We start from the raw sequence: 27,470 nt of genomic DNA, 5'->3' as shown, positions 1-27,470 counted from the left end.
GCTCCTTGCTTCATGTTGTGGGCCATGTCTAGGAGACTTTTGAGGACAGGACAGTGACCCTGTCTTAGGCTCCTGGTACCTTACATTTAATGTCACTTTTCAGGTCAGTGAGGACCCCTTTTCTCTGAGCACATGGTTGCAGTCTCTTCTACTACCAGGGTGTCCCAAGGCTCAACACTCATCTGTTAACAGTCCTCATGTTCCAGAAGCTTGGGCTTTCGTAGGACCCCTTAGCTCTGCCAAAGGTTTAATCATCTCCTCTTCCTCTGACAGAATTCCAAGGAGTGGACCAAGAAGGTGATCAAGAATATTGCCTGCTCTGGCAAGTTCTCCAGTGACCGCACCATCACTGAGTATGCACGGGAGATCTGGGGCGTAGAGCCCTCCGACCTACAGATCCCGCCCCCCAACCTCCCCAAGGACTAATTACCCCACCACACAGTGAGACCAGTGGCTTGTTTGGCTGACTCTGTGCCTGTGCCAGTCCTCAGGCACTGCAAGCAGCTGCTGGTCCCTGTGATCCGATGCACTGTGTTTCCAGGACGGGCCATGGGAATGGTTTTGAGGATCTGGATAAAGGAGTGTGTGGCACCCTCCTGGTTTTTGCAAAAGAACTCTTGCAGAGTCCACAGCACGGATGGGCAGAGATGATCCCCCACAGAGGATGAGCAGGGAGTGGAGCTGAACCCCTGAAACCCTGCACATAGCTGAGTGAGCTTAAGGCTTTAGTTTTGAACCTTTAGATTTGGAATCTGAGTAGGGATCTGTGATGAAGCCTGTATTTCTATGTGTTTTACTAGGACCTGGGTCACTAGCTGTAGGGTAAGGCCAAGTCCAGTATGTGGCCTCCTTGGTCCTGCTGAGTAGAATCATTTCTTCATGCTCACAGCTTTGTCCTCTGCCCTTGGCTGTATTGGGAATATGGGTTGTTGGCCCATATAGGCCACGCCTCTGTAGCCATCTGTGGAACCATGTGGGTGTCATGTAGAACCCAGAACCTCAGGAGAGCAACACTGAAGAGGGACCTTTACCCCATATCTGAGGCCTTGGTTAAGGACTGGCAAATTTAGAGTTGGGTTGGTGTTCTGCTTTTTCAACAGGAAATAACACTTCATGAGGAATTGAAACTAGCTAAAGCCTTTCTTTTTAGCAAGTAAACATCGTACTAGCTCAGTTTGGTGTCAAGAGTTGGCTACTTTTAGGGATATTTTGACTGAAGAGTCAGCATCTTGTTCTGCAGTTCTCCCCCTAACACTTCTGTCCACGTCCTGAGGTGCATTTCCTTCCTGTTGTCTACACAAAGACCAGGCACCATTCTGCCTCCATGTCCACCAGCCAGGTCTGGAAAAAGGGCCTATGGGCCCAAAGAAGCCCAGTTTCCCTCTGCTGCAGCAGCCTAGTGAGGAGAGGTTGAACACCCTGGCCCCCTTACTCCAGGAGCCATGCTCCTCCCTGAGGGCAGAACCTGCATTAAGTGCTGCCTGAAAGAGAATGGGTTGTCAGAGAAACTACATGGGACTGTCCTTTCAGAGGCTTCTGTCACCTTGCATTGCTGTAACTGGCTGGGGGTGGGTAAGGGACCCCGTCACTTCCACCACAACAGCAGCGTTTGCTGGGAAGTGTCTGCTTTCAATACTCAAGTCACCGGAGCCACTGTGGTAGCTTGTGGGGTGAGCAGGTTCTAGGGCTGGTCATCTGCTGCCCTGTGTGGTGGCCTTATGCACGAGGTCCCTGAAGCCATGATACATGACCATCACTCTACTACTTGCTGTTACCTCCTTGTGTGAGAAATGGATTAAACGTCTATGCCCATGGTTGGTCAATGTGGTGTCTGTGTTTCTGTCACAACATACAGTGTCACATAACTCCCATGGGAAACTGGAGGATGTAAGCCTGGGGTAGACACCACACAGAACAGGCTGAGTTGTCCCTCGGTAACAAGGCCCAGGTTGCTGGCATAGACCACTTATACAAGGAAGCCAAGGGTTCCTTGATGGCCATGCCCTATTGACAGTGAACTGTAGATGGGTAACACAAGACCGGTACACCCAGTTATAGGCCAAGAGAAGGAAGCTTGGTATTCTTGTCACAGGCTGGCTTTAGTAAGATAAATCCCTGGTCCTAGAGTAATATAGGGAACATTGGTTTCCCATGTCTTGAGAATCACTTAGGGAGCTCTGTGGTGCTTTGGAATGGTGAGACTTAAGATTTCAGTCATGGGTCCTCTAGCTAAGCCCACACCTGCTAATGCTGGGCCTCTGACCATGGAAAACAGACAGGCAGATGGTCAAGATCTCCCAGCACTGGTACCTTGAGATATAAAGTTGTATAGTTTAAGTACCTGGGGAAAGTTCACCACCAGGAAAGGCGGGGGTCCTCCGTGGACTTGCACCCAGAGGGTTTTGCATCTAGAGGATGTCTACAATGCAGATACTTGTACTCAGCTGCATGTTCAGGACCACAGCCCCTGTGGCTGCTCCTCATGCCATTCTTGCTAAGGTTTGCGATCTGACACTTCTCACCCCTGCTTGGTCTCTAGGCATGTAGCTTCAGGTCAGGCTGTTTTGACAAAACAGACTTAGATGGAGACAACCCGGTAAGATGTGTCCGGCACATTTCTAAGCCCTGGTTGTGCCACTCATATATATCCTCTGGAAGAACAGTGCTTGTGTTTTGGCAGTGGCGATGCTCACACAGTGTAGTGGTGTAGTCTGCCTAGGCCTGCCTTTAGGAAGAGGCTACCTAGCAGATATGGAAAAGGTGCCGCCAATCAGAGTAGACCTCAGTGCCTGGGCATTGGGAGCAGCCCTGTACTTCCTGTGGGGACTGTGCCTGAGGAAGCAGAGGAAGCAACAGTGATTCCTGCTTTGTAGAGAAAACAACATAAAGACCACCACCAAGATTTTATTCTTAAATAAATGCTCAGTCTACAGCCAGGTTAGATGACAGACAGGTGGGCACAATGGAAGGGAGTGCAGATCCAGGTGCCCCTTACTGTGGGTGAGCAGATGCCATGGGAGGCAGGGTCAGCTGAGGAAGGCAAGCAGGTACATGAGCTGAAGGGGACAACCCAACCACTTGGAGTCCATTCTGTGTACGCCAGAGAGGGCAGAAAACCATTTCCCCATATTTTAAGTGGTGGTGCCAGAAAACTTGGAGTGGTCCTGCGCTCCTGGGCCCCTCCCAGGTTCTCTACGCCCAGCACAAGACATATGGGGTCCACTTGCTGTCAGTAAACATTCCCAAAAAGAACTCAGGTAGGGTGGCCACCAGAGGCTCAGGAGGCCGCCTGCCTGCCACCGTGTTTCCCTCACAGATCCACATCTGCGGAGGCTCTGCCCACTGTGTCTGAGTCCTCTTTCTAGGTATGCGCTGGGCTCCTGAGCACCACAGGTGGTGGCACCCTGGGCTACTGGGTGCCAGACTGCTGGCCAGGGAGAAGGGAAGGAAGGTGGGTCTTCATGCGCCTTCACGGGCTAGTCTCAGTGCTGGCGTTCCAGTTCCGACTTCCCTAGGAATTCCCTAGACCAAAAAAGGACAAGTGCATGAGCCAAACTGCGCTTGGCCCTAAGATCCTTCTCCCCACAACCCTCAAGTGGTTGTCTTAGTTGGTGGAGGCAGCAAAGAACCTGGGGCAACAGGCTGCTGACAAGAAAGAGGCCTCGGTGAGGCAGACAGGGCACTGCAGCTCAGCTCCTAGGTCAAATGCCAGTGCAGAGAAGTGAAGATGAAGTTAGGCTTTGGGGCTCCATATTCAATTGGAATTTTCTGCCATATTCCCTTTTATAATGAGGGAAAAAGATGTCAATCTCAAACCCAACTTATTCAGCTCCCTGTCCCAAAAGACAAGGAAGGAATCCTTTAATATAATGTAGCTTTGCCTTGGGAACTCTCAAAGGAGCCAGGGGATGGAGTACAATTTTACACAGGATACTGTTCCTTAGGAGACAATTTATGGAACCAGTTTTAGTCACAGGTTGGAAGTGCCTCTAACCTACTTCTCAAGCCTACCAGCAGAGCTACCTACAGCAGAGCTCTCACTCTCAGCAACAACAGTGCTCTGGGTCATGTGCTACACAGCAGCCCAAGTATGTACCCTCTTCCTGTGTGTACAGGGAGGGTAAGACTTGTGATCAGGGCTGCTCTGATGGTGATGGGGGGAACTTGAGTCATCTGACAAGGAGCTAGGTGATGCTATAAGGAAATCTGCGAAGAAGCATGGAGGATAGGCATGCATGGGAGTTCTGTTAAACTGTTGTTCCTTGTTACCCCACACTTACACTTGGGCTCTGGACCCAGGCCAGATGGGGGCCTTGGTTTTCTGGGCTGTAGCCTACATTCTGTCCAAGAGTATGATTCGTGTGCAGTAGCCCAAAACATGGCTTCCCTTTAGGAAGCTACGTCTGAGTACTCCTGTACATATGAAGTCTTCTGTGTACCAGGAATGGTACATATGCACACTGAAAGGTTTCAGGATGTTCACACACTCCTATACACACACAGCAGTCTGTGAGTAAGGATGGTGCATGTGTACACTGTGTTAGGTACACCCCCAGACATGTTCATATGGGTTTGTAGAATGTATACAGGCAGACCATATGACCCATCCAATCAGACTTATCCAGAAGAAAGGGAAGTGAACTTTGTTACTACTTTGTGATGTTAGTGGGAGGTTCTTGAATCACTGTGACCCTGTGGCACAACACTGAGCCCCTCAAATGGCTTCAGTGGCTGTCACTTGCCGCACAGCTAGTTGTGAGGCATCACTATCCAGGAGAGGCTCATGGGTTAGGAGAGAATGTCTCACCTCAGTATCCGTGGAAGCTCAGGGCTCTTGTAGATGTACTTATGTCTGTAGCCCAGGTCTGAGTGAAAGGGGACAAACTGAACTTTGAAGTCTCGGAAGCTTCGAGATGGTGCAGCAATGTTGTATAGCTGGTGAGAGGGAGAGATGAATCAGCCCACAGCCCAATGGAGACCTCTCATTGCAACAAAGACTGGATGCTTCAACTAGAGAACAGTGCAAGTGCCCATGGACACTTTCTGTTATTACAGCTTTCAACAGCCAAGGTCTAAGAAGCCAGAGTCTGGGCTAATGGGCCAAACACTTGGAACAGCTACTCAAGCCCACCATTTTAAGACCCTTTTTTGCCATTGTATCTCCAGGGTGCTCATCCTCTGAGAAACAGCTAAGTGGAGGTGGCTCCAGTGGCAGAGACAATGTAATTCCACCTCAGCTCCATGACGACAGGGGCACTGCTGGGCAGTTGACACTCTCATTGTCTGTACTTTATGAAGCCTGCTCATAAAGTCCTAGGCCAAGTCTGCAGGTGAGGTGCAGCATGCCCTCCTCCAGGTTCACCCATAGGCTGTTCTTTACCCCACTTTTATTCTCCTCCACAAATCTAATATGGCTTCCTAGCAGCAAAATCAAAGCAGATTTAGTAGAAGCAAGTGCAAAGTGCCTGCGGTTTATCCCCAAAGGCAAGATGTCTGGATGTCTTCACATCAGTTTTGCCAGCAGGATGTCGTCCCCTCAGTCCTCCCTTGTCAGCCTGGGTTCTAATGCTTGTCTGTCATAGTTTCTGGGGGATAGAACAGCAGTCTGGTCTTGACTCTGACTTCAGACCTCTTAGGCAGTCAAGCACCTGGAGAAGATGCAGACTAGTATGACCTGAACCCACTGCCACCCTACCTTGCATGCCCAACCTGATCCAGACTTGGGGCCAGGGCACCTACTGCACCAGGGGCAGAGTCACACAGCACCTACCTTTCTGCCGAGATGAAAGGGCACAACTGGGTCATCCTCAGCGTGCAAGATGAGCAGAGGACAGGCAATGTGCTTCACACTGTAGGGGAAAGGGGCTGGGTGGAGACCAAAGAGGGGTCACCTGCACCCCTCACCCTGGGCAGAGACCTGGGTTTATGGTGAGTTCAGCCTTGGTTGGGTTTCTTTTCACTACAGAGCTAAGAAACAACTTCTCAGGGTTTTACTTTCTTGCTTCTTAAATCAGAATGTATTCCAGAGGTCATTTCACTCCCCAACATCTGATTCCTGTGTATTTTATGAAAACTGAAAACCATTATATTTGCCAGCAGATGCATTAAAAGTTAAAAAGACAATCTTTATAAGTGGGAGTACTTAAGTGTTCTAAACAGCCTACTGTGCTGGGAGGTTGTGTCGCACACCTTTAATCCCAACACTCAGGAGGCAGAGGCAGGTGATCTCTGTGAATTCAAAGCTAGCCTGGTCTACAGAGCAAGTTCCACGATAGGCTCCCAAAGCTACAGAGAAACTGTCTCAACACCCCCTCCCCCCCACAAAAAAAACAACAAAAAAAACTGAAGCAGCAGCAGCTTACTGCCAAGTGCATGTTACTATGAATCTGTTGGTTAAAAGAGTCAGTACTCTATTTAATCTTTGGTGTAATTGACATTTAAGTCACTCTAACTTGATTCTTTAATGGTAAATGGGACAATAGGTCCAAGAGAGCCAGAGTTCTTCCACAAGCCTCAGTAGAAAGACAAGCTGACAAGATTGGACAAGACCACTGAGGAAGCCACTTGAGCTGTTTTGATCTTGACCCCTAGCAGAGCTGTGCACTCCCTGAAGGCAGCTCAGTGCCACTCTAGCACATGGAACAGGACCCAGCCTTGAGACAGCCTGCACCCAGCACACACATGACTCAGTGGTGGAACATTTCTTGTATATATACCCACACACATATGCACGTGTAGGTAAAGGCCAGAGGACAACCTTTGACATCATCCTCAGGTGCCCATCACCTTTTGTTTTGAAACAGGACCTCTCACTGACCTAGAATTCAGCAAGCAGGGCTAGACTAGATGGTCATCGAGCCCCAGGTCTTAGCACTGGGATTACAAGCATGCATCATCTTGCCTGGCTTTTTAAACATATGTTCTGAAGCTTAAACTCAGGTTTTCATGTTTGCAAGGCTATCTCCCTAGCCAGTGGTGGAGCATCTGATGAGCCTGAGCCTCCTGGAGGAAGTGACAAGTGGCTGATGTGAAGGTTAAGGGTTCTATTGGAGCACGGTCCTACAGCTACTCATATGCCACCTAGCTTTGTGGGAGAGTTGGAGCCAAAGGCAGTTTCCCAGGTCCACTACTCACTTTTGTTTTTAAAGAAATTTGCTTTATACTGATAACTTCCCTTTAAGATCTACAATGGCAATACTTAAGCGAGGAGTTTGGTTTGTAATAATTTACTGAAATTTTAATCTGGTACATTTTTATTTTTAGAACAAAAATACATACTTGAAGGAAAACTACTTTATGCTTAAACATCGATTTCAATGTGTTCACTGTTGAATTTAAATACTGTTTTAATGTCTATTCAGGAGTCCTAGTTTCAAGACTGAAAAAAGAATTATATAGGCAAAAATGTGCTATTAGTCTTTTTAAAGTATTTCTGTGCCATTGAAAAAACTGTATCATTACCTATCTACTTGTTCAGTGGGTAAAAGCACTCACTGTGCAAGCCTGACAACTAATTTGATTTCTGGAGTGTATTAAAAAAGATAAATGTGATAGCAGGCATCCAAAATCCTAGCACCCTGTATTAAGTAAGAAAGGAGACAGAGGCAGAAGAATGGCCCAGAACCTTGTGAGTCAACTAGCCTAGAGTATGCAGTATGGCAGAAACAGCAAGAGAACCTGCCTAACAAGGTGGTGGAAAGAGAAAACTGACACCTGAAACTCTGACTCCACAGGCATACCGTGGCCTGCATATGCCCCTGCCTGACATTAAAATGTTTTTCTCATTTCTAATACAAAGCCCTGCTTGACTTTCCCTTTCAAAAGACACTTTCTTAGAGACCAACCATTCGTCTTCTGAATACCACTGTCAGGTTAACAGTACTGCAGCGAGTCATGCGGGGAATCCCTGTGTCTTTCTCCTCACTTTACCACAATACTCACTTTTCGTCATTTGCAAACTTAATTCCACTGCTTGTAATGGGATCGAGGAAGAACCAGTCAAAGCCAGGGAAGTATCGATATATCTGAACACAGACAAGATGGAAAGCACTTTTCAGAAGGGTTAAAATAGCTGTGCAGAGGGAAAAGGCCAAGAGTTCTGGTAGTTTAGGTTCAGGGAGTTAGGGGGATGTGTAGTTTCCATCCGTTCCCAGCTTTGTCTTGGCTTTGTAGCTGGAGACAGAAGACTCATCTGCCGGCCCCAATGATCAGATGGGGCTTCCACGCCTCAGGTAAAACCAGAATCCTGCTCAGAAACCAGACTCCCCACAGACAAAAGACCACTACCCACCAAGGAAATAGGGATCAAAGGCTAGCTTCCTCACAAAGTGTCAGAAAAAAAGCAGTACCAACGATATGAAAAGATAAAGGGGTCTTGTAGCCCACAGGTGATAGCATGAGATCATGTCAACAGATTCCAGAACACACGCTGGTTGGGAGCTGAAGAGGGAAGGTAGGAGGGCAGGCAAGAAAAACGATGGATCCCAACTGATGAGGGAAAGGCCGGGACTGACCCACCCTTGAATCCCTAGCAAGGATTACCTGGACTTTACTTGGAGACATTGCTGTGCACCAAGCCTAAGTTCCAATCATCCTCTAGTACCCAAAGTGTAGGCTCCACCCGGAGGAAGGAGATAGTCTGCAGCCTCCCACAGCACCAAATGGACAGTGATGCTGTGAGATCAGCTGTGCAGTGAAACCACATGGGTACTGAATATACAATAAGGCCACAGGGCCAAGGCTCCTGTAGTACCAGTGTCCCTGGCCGAAAGCTATCCCCCTTCTATGGAAGCTCTATGCGCAGATCTGTGCCTAGACCTGAGAGTCCTTTAGTAATGTCAAACTAAACTATTTTCATTATCTACTTGCTCTTATTTTCATAGCAGTTATATCAATAATGAAAATAAGTTTTCATAAAATCATATACTTGCCACTGAAAATGGATGACTCTTTGCTTCTTCACGGATATTTGTGAATGGAGACTCCAGTATAAGGGCATCTGGTGGCGTCTCTAGATAAGTGAACACAGAGATCTGATAGTGGGTGAGAAGTGACGGAGCCGGTGGGGCTGGGTGGCTGGGGAGCTTAGACAGGACAGGGAGCCCAGGTACCCACTTCTGCAGGCCTCCTACCACCATCCGACCCAGCCCCCAGGTTCCCTGATGACTTTTGAGGATGCTATTGGGAGAGCAGGTTGGGTAAACTTTTGAGCACACCAGGGCCCCACCCTTGATGGTCAGCTCGTGACATCACTGTGCTGCTTGCCAGTTAGAACTTGCTTGGCAAGAATGTGTAGCAGGGGCTGGACCACTAACATGTACAACAGGGTACCCAGCCACAGTGCCTGACTTACTCACCTCGCTCACAGAGGCGCCGTACCAGATTTGTTGCCACTCTGGGGAAAAAAAAAAAAAAAAAAAAAAAAAAAAAAAAAAAAAAAACAGAGTTCATCTGAATTATCATGACAATTCTTTTAGATGAGACTTCGCTGATCCTGGAAAGTACCCAGAGAATCTGACCTGAAGCTAACTTGGGGCAATACTGACTGCCATCTCTACTGCCTATATTGGTTCTAAGGCACCTCTGAATTGAGGAATAGCTCTAGAAATCTAATCTCTCCTTAGTCCCTCATGGCACTTAACCCCCTTATCCCCTACCACAGGGCCAAGAACCAAGACTGTAAGAATGGATGATGCTATATGCTCAGAGGCATTGGGCTGCTTCAGAGGTCACACATTAGGCCTGCCTTCACTAAGTCTTCCTCCTGCCTGAGAGCTCTTACCCAGTGCCCAGTGAATGGCCCCAAATATACACAGGGTTGTCACCACTTCTTGCTTTGATCCAGTCAAAAACATGGAGTGCATCATAAGTCATGCCTCGCTCTGATGGTGTTCCCACGGAGTCACCCCAACCTGCGAAGGAAGAATGGCAAAGGCAGCATGTGAAACTAAAGCACCCTCAACAGAAGCTGCCCTATAGCCATCTGCGGTCCCAGCAGAGCTGCCCTATAGCCATCTGCAGTCCCACATGTGTGCCCTCACTGCTGCTCCTGCTCTGGTGGCAGGGACACAGGCAGGAGGGCCTGGAAGTGAACCTCTCCTACTTCTGCTGGCTGACAAACCAGAGGTTCTTGTCATTCTACATGCACATCAGATTGGTAACTAACAGGACAGAGTCAGAAAAACACACATCAGAACCTTAAACACATGTCTTGCTAGCACCTGCCCACAGGTGTAAACCTCCAGCCGAGTTCCTCCTCTGCTCTATTGACAGGCCAGCCCTGAAACTCATGAGGGCCAGGCCAGATGGAGTGCGGATAAGATAGCCCACTCTGCCCAGGGCCCACAGAAGAACCAGGTCAGAGAGGAGGAAGTCATGAAGCTGCAGGGAGTTTGAGAGATTCTTCTCACAGTCTCCAGCAAAGATCAAGTACAATTGCCTTTTCAGTGGCTCAGCACTGAGTCATCATCACATGACCTGAATACACCACAAGGCTCAGAACTGCAATTCTGCTGCGTGAGCAAACCCCATAATTATGTCAGCCTCCCAACCCCAGGGAAGAAGAACTGAGAAGGGACATGGGTAAAGGCTCGTGATATCATGTGGGAGACAGGAAGGGAGACAGAATAACAGAAAACAGGAGCAGAGTCAGAGAGGAAATGGGGTAGTCCTACACCACACAGGCAGGCAGAGACTCAGCCTGGAAAGACAAGATGCAGGGATGTCTTCTTGACAGACTACAGGAAGAGAACACAGGAAGGAGGCATTCTTTTCATTACCCCAGGGTCTCAGCACACATGAGGAAGAATGTTTCTAAAAAACCTTTGCAGCATGGAGAAGGAAGAAGGCAGGAAAAAGAACAGAGCTTTCCAGCTCTTCACTTAATTTTTCTGAGCCCATAACATTCATCCTTTTGTTTGTTTTGAAACAGGGTTTTCTCTGTGTAGCCCTGGCTGTCCTGGAACTCCCTCTGTAGACCAGGCTGGGCTCGAACTCAGAGATCTGCCGAGTGCTGGGATTAAAGATGTGTGCCACCACCACCTGGCTCAGAACATTCATCTTGATGGAACTTTCTTTATTGAAAGCCATCACTGTAGTCAGCAGAACAATGACTCCTGGAGAAGCCCACATCTGAATCACAGAACTGGTAAGCACGTGACCCTCAGGCCAAGGAGTTAAGCTGCAGAAAAAATGAAGGCCACTAATGGGCCAACCTTGAGATGGGGTGATACTGGATCATCTGGGTAAAGAAAGCCCAAGTATTCATAAACATTTTGATAACAGAAAGAGAGACCAAATGCCAGGGTCCAAACATCCATGAGTCACAGCTAGGAAAGGACAGTGATGGGTCCCCACCAGAAGTCAGTGAAGAACAAAGCCCACAGATACTTTAATTCTATTGCAGGGGCTAAAGTTGTTAAATTTCTGATCTCCATAAATACAAGATAATAATTTTGCTTTGTTTTAAGATACTCTGTTTATGATAATTTGTTACACCAACAAAAGAAAACTAATACAAACCCTACTTGCAGGTGGCAGTGGCTTCCATCCCTTCCCAATCAATGCCTTAGCCTGAGGACATCTGAATAACTGCCCTCCTTCAGAAGAGTCAAACAAGCTAGCTATGCAGCCTTTTCCCTTGAGGTTCAACAGTTGCTTGCTGTTAAAGAATTTCTGCCGCTCATTAATCAGAATGCTCATTGCACACATCAAACTGGATTCTCAGTCTGCCCAGTGGCCCTGACTAAATACAAAAAAGAAAGAAGCAAGACCATCAAGACAGAAGAATCTCTCTGTTCTCAATGAATCTTTTTCCAGTTTTCATCATCTCACCAAGACTAGATCTGCTACTAAGCCAGTGTCTAATGCCCAGCTGCAGGGGAAATCTGAGTCCAATGTGGAGAAAAGGCAGTATTTTCTGTATTTAAATGTTACTATCAGGGCACTGACAGTAAAGTCAGCACCAGAAGCTACAGCAGGACGCTTACTACCTAGCCTTCCTCCCACTGACAGCACAGCCCTACAAGCCCAGCATTGCACACACAAGCGCCTGCCTGGGTTCCAAGCTCTCACTCAAATCTGCCCATCATGTATAATCAGAAGCGGGGGCATGCATGGATGCATTCTTTTGTTTGGTTGGTATTTTGAGGGATACATTCAAAAAGAGCCTCACCTCTGTAATCGAAGGTGACCACATGGTAACCAAGGGAACTCAACACCTGTGAATCAAAAAACATCCATCATTGGCTGTATGGCTTGCTTCCTACTAAACCCATCCAGGGTTCTGTCCTGAGGCTTGCATACAGTGGGAACTTAACAGACTGTTGGCAGGTAGCTCCTGTCTGGACCTGCTACTGTAGGATGTTCTCACTGCCTCTGGTTGTGCAACAGGGGAAGGGTACCTTTGCTGCTGCCACCTAGATGACCAGGTGGCCAGCTCCTACAGCTCCCAGGACGATGCTTCACAACACAGGGCAGCAGACTCTCAGGTACCGTCAGTAGGCCTGAGGCCTGAGGCAGCCAGCATGTTGGTGGACCTCAGAAACTTCATTTGAGGACCCTTAGTGCAACCTACTATTTCTCTGACTTTGGTGAATTTCTCTATTATTTTAAAAATCCCTACAGACTTACTAGCTGTCCTTGTCCATTCTCGTTAAGATCATTACTCACGTGTGGTGCCCAATACACTGGCTAGGGTATGCCTATAACAGTTAAAGTGACTTCCACACCACCACTGTCACCTACAGCCACTTAGCATTCCACCTTCAGGAAGACATGGTGCTTTCCTGGGCAGCCTGGTGAATCCTCCCCCTCCTAGCCTGCACTCAAAGCCTTGTGGGCCTAGACAAGGAGATTCTTTTCTACTACAAAAACACCAAGGGAACTGCTAACTTCTCAGCCTCTTACCTTTCCTGTCTTGATCCAATTTACACAACGGTATAAAAATGTCCCACTACTCAGAGCAAAATATGCCTACATATCTGTGTACATTATTTTCTGCTCTATTAGATACAGACAACTCTCTAAGCAGAGGAGGGTGGGCATTGGGACCAAGAATGCTGTACCAAGGTTCCAAGCAGGCAAAGACACTTGCTGAAATGCCTGGTAATCTTGAGTTTAATACCCAAGACTCACATGGTGCAAAGAAAGAATCAACTCTCACAAGCTGTCCTCTGTCTTCCTCTGATTTGCACTGTACACACACACACACACACACACACACACACACACACACACACACACACCAAAACTACAAAAACAAAAGGGATTCCATGTCATGCCCAAGGCATGAACATTTACTTGCAGGAGCTTCTATCAAGCCTGTGTGGAACTTGGCCCAAATTCCACCTGCCTTTATACTCCCTACACCCCAAGGGTAATCTTGCAGTAAGGATAGCTCCCACAGCATTTCTATATTTGAGGAACACATTATTAAAAACAATAGAAAATTCCTTTCATCTCATTAACTAATACATGTATGCACTGGTTCTGGAGCCCACCCCAGAAGCAGCATGATGTAGGACTCATGCGAGAACTAGCCAGGCATCACCTTCAGTATGTCCATGAATGGTGACTTTTCAGAGTGGCTAGTTCAAATGACCCCTTCTATTCCAGCATCCTGCAGCTAACAGCCCATCAGCACTCACCTTGTACAGCTCCACACGGTGGTCACCTCCTCTGCAGCATGAAAGGGAAGAAAACAGGAAGTGATATTAGTGCTGTGCTCAAAGCAAGGCAATGGATGATCCTCAAGAGTCTGGGACTCCAGAGTTGGAGAGATGGTTCAGTAGTTGAGAATGCTTACCGCTCTTGCAGAGGACCTGGGTTGTTTCCAATACCCATATTAGGCGGCTTACAACTGTCTGAAACCACAGTTATACGGGATCTAATGCCTTCTGCCATCTGCCGTCTGTGGGCGGGCATCTGCATGCACATAGTGCACATAAACTCATGCAGACACACATACATATATATTTTTAAAATCTTCAATCTGGGATCCCAAACCCCATTTCAAAGAGGGTCCTATGGTAGACATGACTTTGGATTCCCCTAAATGCTATCAAACTTCTCTCCAGCATCTTAGGGATATTTCTTAATTGTCATGAATTTTAATTTTTCAGTAGGGAATGAACTCTCACGGCCCAGATTCAAAAAACACAACAGACCTGCCTGCCTGTGTCACTCAGCCCTCCCCAGTTTCCTAGGGCCAGGCCAAGACCTACCTATGTGTATGGAAGCTGTGTCCCAAGGAACTTGTCCAAGTGCCTTCCTAGTTCAACCCTCATTTCCTATGTAGACCCTCGGTCATGGGAGCTCCTTTCCGCCTACGGCCTCACCAGGCTACACTGATATCTCATCACATGTGTGTGCCATATACACAAGTGGAATATACCCAGACATAGGGAAGTGATCCCTGGATCTTTATCAGGAGACCCTTGGCTCTCATCACAGTGTATGAGAATGGCTAACTCCCTAGCAGACTAAAGTCTTATCAAGCATTTCTTAATTCCCTTCTTCATCCTTCAAACCTGTTTTTCTTCTTGTATAATGAGTACTGAGGCCATTTCAGGTATATAGTGAGTGGGAATGCCATTGCAGGGACACAGGAATGAGTTAGAGGAGAGAAATCAATACTCTGCAGCACAAAAATGCAAAACAAAACAAACAAACAAAAAATGTGTTCAAGACCAGAAGAAAACCCTGCCAGATGTTTTTAGTTATCTTTGGACGATAGCTTTCCTAAAATCCCCAAGCTCCCTCCATTGACTAAAAAAAGAAAGTGGGCTGAAAGCTCAGAAAGACACACCTTTGAGATACTTCAATGTTATAGAGACTAATGGGACCCTGCTTGGGGAGGGAGGGATAGCTGGAGAAGAATCTCAGTAAGTGAGCCAAAGCCTTTGAGACATGGGGATGTAGACAGGAATGGACAGAATGAAGGCAGTCTCTAGGAGTAGGAAGGCATAGCCGATCATTGAATGTTACCATATTCCTTTCAGACATAGCTACAGAAAAGCTTTGTCCTTTTTATTTAACACGTGACTACCAGAAACATGTGTCACAGCCAACTATAATTTTTCTCATTTAGGGAAAGATAGTACAAAAGCTGTTTATAGCTACTTGGTCTTTGAAAAGCAGAAGAGAAACCCATTGCAGCTTGTCCCCAACAAAGCAGACTGTAAACTGTGCAGAGCATGTGTGACTCAGTAGCCAAACATTCTGCTCTTGGCACAGAGGCCAGCCTCGTGGGCTGTGCTTCTGGGTTCCTCCTACAATGCCCTCTGCATGGCTCCATAGATATCTATCCAGGACTGCCTTCGCCTCCAGAAAGACCCATACATTGTTCTTCTTGCCGTTTCTACCTATAAAAGGTCTACCCACAGCTACCCTCACACTACCCTGCTGGTGAAGGGCCACCTCCCTTGTGGCTCCTTCAGGTTCTCTCACAGGCAACCCAAAGAGTCATAGAAAAGGGGACTGTAGGATTTTCAAACAATGCTTTCCTTAGAAAAATGCACCTCTCCGCCTCCCCTGTCCGTTCTGAACAACATGCTGTGGTGTAAAAAGATCATGAGCTCTTTAGGTGGGAGAGCAAATCCAGCTTAAACTAGTCTGAAGTCCAAGGCATTAAACCTACTCATGAGAAGCATCTGGGATAAAACAGAAAGGCCCAAATGGACAAAGTGTGTGCTTTTTCAACAGCCTATTAGGAAGCACTGGTGTTGCTTGTATCAAAGATGCCAGCAGACATCTCTCTCACCCACACAGGCAGCCAAGGACACTTCTATGCACACTCAGCCTTCAGCTTCCCTATGGCCACTTTTCAATACTCTCTATCATCTCTTTTTTAGAAGGGGGGTTAAAAAGAAGAGGAGTCTCAGGCCTGGGAGCAGTATCAGAGAGAGGCCCAATCCTCCAGCTCAGGAACAGCATCAGAGGGAGGCCTGAGCCACCAGTCCTGGAGCAGCAACAGAGGGTGGCTCAAGCTACCATCCAGGAGCAGGGAGTGACCACCAGGAGAGACTACAGCAGCAGCTTCCAGCAGTAGATTCCATAAGCTATCACAAGAAGTTCCTCTGGGAAAGAGCACCTGTGTCCCAGCCAGTGTCCACTGCTATTTCTCAGTTTGAGATACCCCGCTGCTCTAATGACCACTAGAAGCTCAGTCCCACCTACACCTAAAGAAGCAATCTCCATGGGCCATGGCCCCGCCTCCAATGGGAGGAGTGTCCATTGGAACTGTAGCACCACTTGCACCGTGAAGAGCCACCACCTAAGCCTTGGGTCCACTTCCACCAGGAGGAGCGACCAAAGGAGGCTCTGCTCTGCTTGCACCTGAAGAGTGGTCAATGGAGTCACAGCCCCCAACTATACAAATTGTAGAAAGAGAGACCCCCCCCCAAGCACAAGCTCCACCTATACTGATTGGAGGAAGAGAGGCATAGACAACAAGGTAAGAACACACTCAACAACATAAAGAGCAATACAGCACCACTAGAAACTAGTAGTGCTACAGCAGCAAGACCTGAACATCCCAATGGCGATGAAGCAGAAGAAAATGACCTTAAAAATAACTTTATTAGAATGATTGAGGCCCTTAAAGAGGAAATGAAAAATTCCATTAAAGAAATGGAGGAAAAGAGATAAAAAATATGAGAAGAAATCAATAAATCCCTTAAATAAAACAAACAAAGCAATCAAACAAGTGGAAACAATTCAAGACTTGAAATATGTTAATTCACACTATCGAATTAATAGAACAACTTAAAGCACTAGAACAAAAAGAAGCAAATTCACCCAGGAATAGACAGCAAGAAATAGTCAAATTGAGGGCTGAAATCAATAAAATAGAAACAAAGAAAACTATACAAAGAATCAATGAGATAAAGAATTGGTTCTTTGAGAAATTCAAAAAAATAGACAAACCTTTATCCAAACTAACCAAAAGATACAGAATATTCAAATTAACAAAATCAGAAATAAAAAGGGGGACATAAAAACAGACATTGAGGAAATTCAGAGAATCATCAGGTCATACTTCAAAAACCTGTACTCCACAAAATTGGAAAACTTTAAGGAGATGGATAACTAACTATCTACATAAGTACCACATACCAAAATTAAATCAAGAATAGATAAACAACTTAAATATACCTATAACCCCTAAGGAAATAGAAACAGTTATCAATAGTTTTCTAACCAAAAAAAAGCCCAGGGCCAGATGGTTTCAGCACAGAATTCTACCAGATGTTCAAAGAACTTCTCAAATTATTCCAGAAACAGAAGGGTCATTGCCAAACTCTGTTTAGGAGGCTACAGTTACCTTGATACCCAAACCACACAAAGACACAACTAAGAAAGAGGATTACAGACCAATTTCCCTCATGAACATTGATACAAAAATACTCAATAAAATACTGGCAAACCGAATCCAAGAACACATCAGAAAAATCATCTACCATGATCAAGTAAGATTCATCCCAGAGATGAAAAAAACCACATAGTCATCTCATTAGATGCTGAAAAAGCCTTCAACAAAATTCAACACCCCTTCATGATAAATGTCTTGGAGAAAATAGGGATACAAGGAACACACCTAAACATAATAAAGGCAATACACAGTAACCCAACAGTCAACATCAAACTAACTGGAGAGAAACTCAAAGCGATCCCACTGCAATCAGGAACAAGACAAGGCTGTCCACTCTCTCCATACCTATTCAATATACTACTTGAAGTTCTAGCTAGAGCAATAAGACAAGAAAAGGAAATCAAGGGGATACGAGTTGGAAAAGAAGAAATCAAACTCTCGCTATTTTCTAATGATATGATAGTTTACATAAGTGATCCTAAAAATTCTACCAGGGAATTCCTACAACTGATAAATACCTTCAGCAATGTAGCAGGATACAAGATTAACAAAAAAAAAAAAAAAAAAAAAACAAATCAGTAGCCCTCCTATATACAGATGATAAACGGGTTGAGAAAAATATAAGAGAAACATCACCCTTCATAATAGCCACAAACAACATAAAATATCTTGGGGTAACTCTAACCAAATAAGTGAAAGACCTGTATATGACAAGAACTTTAAGACTTTAAAGAAAGAAATTAAAGAAGATACCAGAAAATAGAAAGACCTCCCATGCTTTTGGATAGGTAGGATCAACATAGCAAACATGGCAATCCTACCAAAAGTAATCTAAAGATTCAATGTAATCCCCATCAAAATCCCAGCACAATTCTACTCAGACTATGAAAGAACAATACTCAACTTCACATGAAAAAAACCAAAAAGCCCAGCATAGCAAAAAAACACCCTGTACAATAAAGGATTATTGGGGTGCACCACCATCCCTGACTTCAAGTTCTACTATAGAGCTATAGTAATGAAAACCACTTGGTATTGGCATAAAACAGAGAGGTGGACCAGTGGAATTGAATCAGAGACCCTGATATCAAACCACAAACCTATGAACACCCAATTTTGACAAAGAAGCTAAAAATATAAAATGGAAAAAAAGAAAGTATATTCAACAGATGGTGCTGGTACAACTGGATGTCGACATGTAGAAGAATGCAAATAGATCCATTATCTATTGCCATGCACAAAACACAAGTCCAAATGGATCAAAGACCTCAATATAAATCCATCCACACCAAACCTCACAGAAGATAAAGTGGGAAATACCTTTGAATACATAGGCACAAGAGACCACTTCCTAAATAAACACGAGTAACGCAGACAGTGAGAGCATTAATAAATGGGACCTCCTGAAACCGAGAAGCTTCTGTAAAGCAAAGGACATGGCCAACAAGACAAAATGGCTGCCTACAAAATGGGAAAAGATCTTTACCAACCCACATCTGACAGAGGGCTGATCTCCAAAATATACAAAGAACTCAAGAAACTAGAAATCAAACTACCAAATAATCCAATTTAAAAATGGGGTACAGATCTAAACAGAATTCTCAACAGAACAATCTCAAATGATAAATACCCAATGGAGTACTACTCAGCGGTAAGAAACAATGACATCCTAAAATTTGCAGGCAAATGGATAGAACTAGAAAAAAACATCCTGAGTGAGGTAACCCAGACCCAGAAAGCCAAATATAGTATTTACTCACTCATAAGTGGATACCAGACATAAAGCAAAAGACACCCAGCCTACAGTCCACAACCCCAGAGAAGCCAGAACCCTCTTCCAGAAACAGATGGAAGCAGATGCAGAAATTTACAACTAACCATTGGGCCGAGCTCCTGGAGTACAATCAAAATGAGGAAGGAGTGATAATCTGAACAAAGGAGTCAAGACCATGATGGGGAAACCCCCAGATTCAGCAGACCCAAGCTAGTGAGAGATCACTGACTCCGGTCTGTGGAACCTGCATAAGACTGAACTGGACTGCCTGAATACAGGTGACAATGTTGAGATTGGGGTAATAGGAGGCCACTGGCAGTGTGTCTAAGATCTAACTCTGATACACAAACTGACTTTATGGAGCCCATTCTACGTGGAGAGATACCTTGCTCAGCCTAGACATAGGGGTGGCAGGAATGGAGGGGAGGAAGGCTTGTTCCTGCCTCAATGAGATGATAGGACAGACTTAGTAGACTTCCTAGGGGAGGCCTTACCCTCTCCGAGGAGCAGATGGGAAGTGGGGGGAAGTGGTAGGAGCAGGAGGAGAGAAGGGGGGGGAATCTGGGATTGGAATGTAAAAAATAAATTAATAAATTTAAAAAGTCAAAAAAAAAAAAGAAAGAAAGAAAAGAAATGTGCCTGCCTTTCTTATAGCTGCCCTAGTCTACACCCTGAGGCTATCTCACTGGTAAGACTAGGGTGACAACAGACAGGTGAAACGGAGTCTTCATTTTCCTCAAGGTGTACTGAAGCCACCAACAAGTGTAATCACCACCCCATGAGTGACTACCACTTCCGTAAAGAGAAGCCCTTCTTCATAAACTACACACTATCAGACACAGTGAGTGCCCTTTGACTCAAAGCAGGAAGAAGGACACGCTATTGACTGAAGGAGCTCAGTCTCTCTGGCAGAGAAACATCCCCCTCCACCCGATTAAAATTCAACTTCCAGGGCTGCTTGCTGCTCAGCACTATCTCCCAGGGAGCTCTGGGTAGATGAGACCCACTGGTCCTCAGCACACAGGGATGCCTCTAAACTCTCCTAGCCCCAAAAGAACTCTATCTTTTCTTTGTTCTGGAGAAGCTCTTCTTGCATGAGGTAGCTCAGTAAACCTGATTATGTAGACCACAGGCCCACTTAAGATAGTCTAAGCAAACACATTTCCAGCCTAGGAAGGAGCCAGGTGCTGCTGCCCAGAAGTCATACCACTTGTCTTACCTGGTGCCTGCATTTCCATGCAGATATAGAATGATGGGGTGGTTAGAAGCCAGAGCATCCTCATACCACATCTGGTCCTTCCCTTGGGCATTTTTCCACCAGATGGAGGGGATGGTGTGCCTGGATACAGAAGCAGAGGGGGAAGCAAAGTCAGATGCCCCTTCTGCATAGACAGTGGCACCTATATGAAGGTCTGTGGAGACACAAAGTAGCAGAGCTCCTATCTACGTATCAGTGGACAAACAGGTGGGTGGCATATTATCTCAGCCCTCAAATAAGTAACTAGAACTGCAAGCTGCCAGGTCAGCTATTGACAGCCTTAGAGACAGCAAAAGGGCCTCTCATTGGTCAAACAACTTGTTCTGGTGGCCTTGTCCTGCCTTAACTGGAACTTCCTAGATAGGACCTTGCTGCATTCTTGGGCCACAAATACATGGACAAATTCACCATCAGCCAGGCTGACCCAGGCTCTTGGATATTGCTATTCTATTTGGCCAAACTCTCCTTCAGAGATATACAAAGGCCAAAAAACGAATACTGTTAATCACTGGGGAGGGTCTAAATTGATGCCTACTTTTCCGCTAAAAATGTTCACTCATTCTAGATGCCAAAGACATAATCTTTTAAAATTCAAGTAGCCAAGCTTGTTTCCCCCACCCCTCCCCCTCTCTTGCTTTTTTTCAAGACAGGGTTTCTCTGTGTAACCCTGGCTGTCCTTGAACTCAAAGATCACCCCCTTTGTCTCCCAAATGCTGGGATTAAAGGTGTGTGCTAACTACTGCCTGGCTATTTTCTCATTTTAATGTAACTCTCTTGTCCATTCATGAGGATAATGTTTTTGTGTTTCTAGCCACCATAATTATCCCATACAACCACAAGCTATAGTACTAGATACATAGCTCTAGTACTATACATAAATAGTACTAGAGAGGCTGTGGCAGGAAGATTGCTAGAGTCCAGGAGATTTTAGTCAGCCTTAGGCAATACATAGTATTAATGGAGTACTGGGGGGAAAGATGGTAGCCTATTTTAGATGTTTGGAGCTGATATTCTTCTAGAAGCCAGACTGTCCCATTTTGGAACTCTTGGCAGAGGCCCAGTGTGCACACCTCCAATCTGTTGGTAGAGGGCAGCTGACACTGAGTTGGTAGCTAAGAATTGTGCTTGGGTTGCACTCAGGCCTTTGCACAAACTGGCGAGAGAATCTGAAAAGATGTAGGGAGAGCAGCTGAGAGCAGAGCCTGTTGCTTCCTAAGGCCCAAGGTCATGGAATAGTCTAGAGGGACAAACAGGGGCAGCAGCTGCTGTCTACTGCCTTGAGATGTGAATGGCCAACACCCTAACTCTTGTGGGAACTTAATAATGTACACAGGTGCTGTTGATGCTTTCTGCGCGCACGCTCCCTGCACAAGACAGAGCCTTGTTCCTACTTACAGGCCAATTATCCCCCCACCCCATACAGCTCTGGACAAAGCAGGTCAGATTATTGACAGTTCCAAAAGCACACATGGGTCAGCTGATGCTCAATTAAATCAAACAAGAAAATGACAAAACTACTCCCAATGTCCTCTGCTGAGAACAAGAGCCTCCCTTCTTGCTCTCTCTTCTTTACCACAGATGGAAGCCTCTGAAGGTCCCCTCATCCACACTGGCAGCCTACTCGCTGGGTTCATTTACAAACATCTCACATGCACGGTGGGTTTCTAAGGCTGCAGAAAGAGACTTTATGGCAACTGAAAAATAGAGCCAGCTAAGATAAAGGGGTAGTTATTCAGAGCTGCTTCTGAGAAAAAGAAAAGGAAAGGAACGCTGATGCCATTCTGGTAAATCTTGACCCAGCTGCTTAGGAATCTTCACTTGCACAGAGAAGTCACAGGGCTTACGCCCAGTATGAATCTACGGGAAAAGGTAAACTCCCTCCCACAGGCTCCTGAGAAGTACTACAGACAGTAGGCATTCACTTCTCTGAAAGGTACATTCAAGTCTGTATTTCTGATTGTGTGCTTACATTCCTTTTGTCTCTAGACTGTTTGGTTAAAAAAAAACCCAAAAACAATAACAAAAAAAAAAACAAACTTGGAAATAAGACTTTAAAAACAATGTGGTCACAAAGCCTTTGCTGTTTCAAAGACTTCAGGAGTGAGTTTGGTGCCATCTCACTCTGTACCACTGAGATCAAATTTAGCTGAGCGCTTCCTTTGGCCTTGAGAATGGGTGAAGATAAAAACAAGCAACAGTACCCCGGGCCCAGTGTCAAGGACACTGCCTGAGCTGAGCAGGGCCCTTGTAGCCTCCTGAGGAGGCCAAAGAAGCTAGTGCCTCTACCCTGCAGCCTCAGCTGCAGACACTCACCAGACTCCAATAGTCACATCATCCTCTGGCTGGAGGTAGTAATTGCAGGTATGATTCAAACCTTGATCCTGTGGTTTTTTCAAGTCAATGAAATAGGGAACCCTCACTGTAGGGGACAAAGAGATGAAGTCTGAATTAATGGGAGAGGATGGACACACACAAACTTCTTCTTACCCATGAATTCACATGCACTCGAGCACACAACACACACACACCACTATAATACATACACATACACACATACAAACACACCACTACAATACACACACACACACACACACACTGACAAGTACACATCGAGTGCCCATAGCATAGGAGAAACTCTCAAAAGGCTTTTCTATCAGGATTTTGCCACATGACAGGCACACTTGAGGGAAGAGGTAAAGCTAAGAACTGAAATACAACTTGAAAACACTGCAGTAGGACACAGCCCAAGTGGAGCCTAGGATGGTGGCTCAAGGGGAAGACAGAAGCAGGGGAAGGGATAGCTTTAACAGGATAAACTGGTACAAGATAGGCTGAGACACAGAGGGGAGAAGATCCTGCAGAAGAGCTCAGCTAAGCCATAGCTGAAGGCTAGGGGCAGGGTGGCTGGCAGACACTGGAAAGGGATAATGGATAAGATGACGGGTACAAGAGGGAAAGAAGGCACAGAGGTTCTCAAGTTTTTGGTGCATGACTTAACCCAGAAAAGACATCAAAATGGAAGAATCCAGAACCTCATCCACAGTGAACTATGTGGAGGCTACTATGCAGGGTCTTAACAGTTAATGGTCATCGCCAGTAGGGTCATAACTGGATAAAGTGGTATGCCAACCTATGAGAGATCATGGAAGCATCAGCTATGGGAAACATGCAGGACAGGGTAGATAAGAGGGACACTGTTCCACTGCCGCTGCAAACACAAGCAAAGACATCAACAAATGCAACCACACCATGTGAGGCTGAGAGGTGGACACAGAAAGACACATACCAAGTGTGAGTGTGCACAGAGACTTAATTTCTCCCTTATACGTCACTGTACTTTACTGCAATGGCAAACAACTTTTGAAGAAAAAGTTAATAGAAATATGAAAAACTTAAATGAATAAACCAGAAAGCATAAGACCCGAGGTGTAATTTACCCTCACCATGGGGGAGAGTGACAAAGAGCAGGATGGTCCTGACTTCTAGGTGATAACGATCTCTAGAAGGAATTCATTCACAGATTTGAGGAGCAGGTGAAGAGGGAGGTTTCAAGACTAACTTCACCCATCATATATAGCAGGGCTAGCTCACTTCCTGAAGTGCCACTGGGCCTCAACGAACACTTGCTGAATAAGTGAACCATCTGATTCCTGAGGACACAGGGATGCACATATGCTCCTTCTCCAGAAAGTCCTGAGTATCTCCTCCAGGCCATGCTGGGAGAGGAGTTCTCCCTGGGACTGCCTTTCACATCACTACCTTCCTAATCCACATTTCCCTGAAGACGCAGGCTGAAGTTTTAAATTTCCTCTTAAGTTTCTGTTACATGTCGAATAATGTCCTCCCCCCCCCAAACTCCTAGAATCCAAGACTATCATGACCTCATTTAGACACCAGGTCTTTCCGGAGCAACCGCTAACCCATCATGGCTAGCATACTTCTAAAAAGGGAGCTCACGTGAAGATTGTGAGTAGTGGGCTGAGGTTTCTCCAAGCCAAGACACATCAAAGACTGCAGGCCACTGCCAGCTGATGAAACAGGCAGGAGGTGGTGGAGTGCTTGTCCACTATGCACAAGGCCCTGGAGTTCCATCCCTAGTACAGAAGGGAGGGAGGGAGACAGGATGGAGTCTATCCAGGTGCCTCAGAGGGTGCCAACACTTTGATCTTAGACTTTTGGCCACGGGGACTTCGAGACGCATTTTTGTTTTAAGCCACTAAGTCTGGAGACCTGTCAGGAAAATGGACACTCATACTAAAGTATTCAGATTTTATCATGGCAATAGTGTTACTGAAGACTTGGTAGTCATCTGGCATGGAAGCAATAGAAATGAAACCAAGCAGAGGATACATGCAAAGCTTTAATGGGGCTCCAGCTGACAAGTAGAAAGGAGCCAGCACTGGCTGCTCCCTGGACAGAGGGAGAAGCAGGCCTTTACTGGCTGGCTTGAAGGTGGAGCAGAGGCTGTACTGTGTACTGCAGCTGCTGGAAGATCTTCAGGGGCAGAAGACCAGCTCCATGGAGGATCAGCAGGTCTGCAAGAGGCCTGAACAGAACCTGACTTGAGGGTGATGGCAGCACAAGAAGGAAGATAGAATGCCAAGTCTTTTTGTCCTGTTGCAGCCACCCATCAGAGAGCTAAAGGTTTATTTAAGTTTTTTATTGGTAACAGAGGGACCCATGAAGGCTCTGACTAGAAAGAAGTCTACTTCCTGGGCTGTACAAGCCAATCCCATGCTTCCCTCTATGACCTTACCACACACTGGAATTTGAAAGCTGCAGCCTCATTTTCAGGTGAAGTTAAAATAGGATAAAGACAGAAAAAAACTAGCCAGGTGGTAGTGTCACACACACACACCTTTAATCCCAGTACTCTGGAACAGAAGCAGCTGGACCGCTGAGTTCGAGGCCACCTTGGTTTACAAAGTGAGTTCCAGGACAACTAGAGTAAACCCTGTTTTGAAAAACAAAAAGAGGGACTAGAGAAGGAAGAAAAGCCTCACTGCTGACTGGAATAGGGGTGGATTGTCAAAAGTTCAATATAACCCATGAAGTCAAAACTGCCCACAGAAATAGGTGTCTTCCTGAACCTCCAGATGCCATCTCAGACAGGAGGTTAAAAGCAGCAAGTGAACTGTGCTTACGTAATATGTGAGTATTTGTAATTCTATCAGCACCCCTAAATCTAAATAGTGTGCATCATAATGCCACTTTACAATTTTAGTCACAAAAGTAAATTCTTTGAGAATAAGTAAACAACCTCATATATTTTCACTTCATTTTAAAAGTTCATTTAGGCTTTTTTTTTTTTTTTTTTGCATTTGAGCTTTACTTAGTCTTTAAACCTTGCTTTAAGTTGCATACTTTAAGGAATGGGATCTAGAAAGCCACAGGATTATACATAGCCATTGTAAAGACACTTAAGCATGCCTCTTTTTAAAAATTATTATTACTATATGTGTATGCTTATGTGTGTGAATGTGGGCATCCATGCATGTCCCATGTAATGAGTGTGGAGGTCAGGACAACTTTTGGGAGTCAGTTCTCTCATTCTACTGTGGGTCCTGGGGATTAAACTCAGGTCATCAGGTTTGAGCATTCTTACCTGCTGCACCACCTGGCTGACCTTACATGACCCTCTTGAGAAGCCTAGACATGTGTTTTGGGATTATGTATTATCCTTTTTCCTAAATGATTGTGGTGATTTTTTGAATGAGAAATGTCCACTGTAGGTTCAACTATTTGAAGACTTGATCCCCGGTTGGCGGTGCTGTTGGGGTTGGCTGGGTAGGAAGGTGGTGCAGCCTTGCTGGAGGAATTAGATCACTGGGGGTGGGCTTTGAGAGTTCGTAGCCTCAGAAGACTTCCAGTTCTCTCTCTGTTTTGTGCTTACAATTGGAGCTGTGCTCTCTCAGCTTCCTGTTCCTGCCACCATGAGTGGTGCTTGCTGCTACAAATCCTCATTGTTTTTATTTATTTAGGTTTTTCGAGACTGGGTTTCTTTGTGTATTCCTGGCTGTCCTGGAACTCACTCTGTAGACCATGCTGGCCTCAAACTCACAGAGATCCGCCTGCCTCTGCCTCCCAAGTGCTGGAATTAAAGGCGTGTGCCACCAATGCCCGGCTGAATCCTCATTTTGATGGACTCTTACCCCACTAGAACCATGAGCTAAAATAAACTCTTCCATAAGTTGCTTTTGGTAACAGTGTTTTATTATAGTAACAGAAAGGTAACTGATACAGCGATTTTGTCTAAACATTTATAATAAACTCACATGCTTTGCTTCACTCTGACCCATCCTGAAACTCTTTTCTGTAGCATAGTCAAGATGTCTTTACTTAACTAGAGATCCTTAGGGGTAAGAGAACTCAGGGTGCTGGTAGCTATGTTGGGTTGTGTTGCCTGCCACTGCTGACAAAGTGGACTCCCTCAGTAAAACTAAAAAGATTCAGATCAGGTGCCCTCTGGTGACCCGAGACTCACATGTCAGTCCTGCCTCTGAAGGTGGAACCACAGCCAACCTCCAAAGGAGGAGAAAGGCTTGGAACACTTGGTTTCCCTGGTTCAGCATCCTAACATATTCATAACTTCGAACAGAATGAAAAGGAGGCCAATATGGAAACATGAACCTCCCTGGGATTCTGGAGGAATTCCTGGTAAAGTGGTTTTATGAGGATTAAACAGCTAATCTAGAAAGCTTCTAGGTCAGGACATTTAGGAACTGGGAAACTTTGTTCTGTACAAACAGAGCATCCCAGGAAGCTGGTCTGACAGTTCACCCTTATTCCTGATTTAGCAATGGAAAGGGAAGCATAGGGAATACCCTGCAGTCAGCAGATGCTGCCCTTCATGTCCTTGCCTATGTAGACATTGACATAGAGCCTGATCAGTCGCCAGGGATCACACTGCCCCAGAGAACTGTAATTACAGGACCCACCTGGCCAGTGTGGGTCCGAAAGATCAGAAATGCCACAAAGCAGGAAATGGGGATAAGGAGTGTATTAGGTGGAGGTAGCTTGAGTGCTAGTCATAGGATCACCTAGGCCAGATGTGTAGTACACTCTTT

At 45.8% G+C, this 27,470-nt stretch overlaps 2 protein-coding genes across 4 annotated transcripts in view; one reads left to right on the top strand and one right to left on the bottom strand.

Annotated features, from left to right (window-relative positions):
• Pygb (glycogen phosphorylase B) overlaps positions 1–1,823 on the top strand; it is a 48,956-nt gene extending 47,133 nt beyond the window's left edge. The window contains exon 20 of the mRNA XM_027421556.1: positions 274–1,823. Coding sequence (XP_027277357.1) covers positions 274–426 — 153 coding nt within the window. The 3' untranslated portion in view covers positions 427–1,823. The remainder of the gene's footprint in view (positions 1–273) is intronic.
• Positions 1,824–2,884: 1,061 nt separating this feature from the next.
• Positions 2,885–27,470, bottom strand: part of Abhd12 (abhydrolase domain containing 12, lysophospholipase) — a 77,695-nt gene continuing 53,109 nt past the window's right edge. The window contains exons 3-13 of one of the 3 annotated variants that reach the window (XM_027421557.2): positions 22,717–22,822; positions 20,365–20,484; positions 13,647–13,677; positions 12,173–12,218; positions 9,782–9,911; positions 9,357–9,394; positions 8,931–9,010; positions 7,942–8,024; positions 5,771–5,849; positions 4,808–4,935; positions 2,885–3,522 (exon numbers count right to left, since the gene is read on the bottom strand). In XM_027421557.2, the coding sequence (XP_027277358.1) occupies positions 3,483–3,522; positions 4,808–4,935; positions 5,771–5,849; positions 7,942–8,024; positions 8,931–9,010; positions 9,357–9,394; positions 9,782–9,911; positions 12,173–12,218; positions 13,647–13,677; positions 20,365–20,484; positions 22,717–22,822 (881 nt within the window). In that variant the 3' untranslated portion in view covers positions 2,885–3,482. Of the gene's footprint in view, positions 3,523–4,807; positions 4,936–5,770; positions 5,850–7,941; positions 8,025–8,930; positions 9,011–9,356; positions 9,395–9,781; positions 9,912–10,196; positions 10,403–12,172; positions 12,219–13,646; positions 13,678–20,364; positions 20,485–22,716; positions 22,823–27,470 lie in introns of those variants that run through there. The other 2 variants (XM_027421558.2, XM_027421559.2) reach the window with 2 other exon arrangements.

The sequence above is a fragment of the Cricetulus griseus genome, chromosome 6 (genome assembly GCF_003668045.3).
Source record: "Cricetulus griseus strain 17A/GY chromosome 6, alternate assembly CriGri-PICRH-1.0, whole genome shotgun sequence".
In the NCBI taxonomy this organism is placed as follows: Eukaryota; Metazoa; Chordata; class Mammalia; order Rodentia; family Cricetidae; genus Cricetulus; species Cricetulus griseus.
The sequence above is the reverse complement of the archived record's forward strand: the minus strand, read 5'-3'. Positions and strand labels throughout refer to the sequence as shown.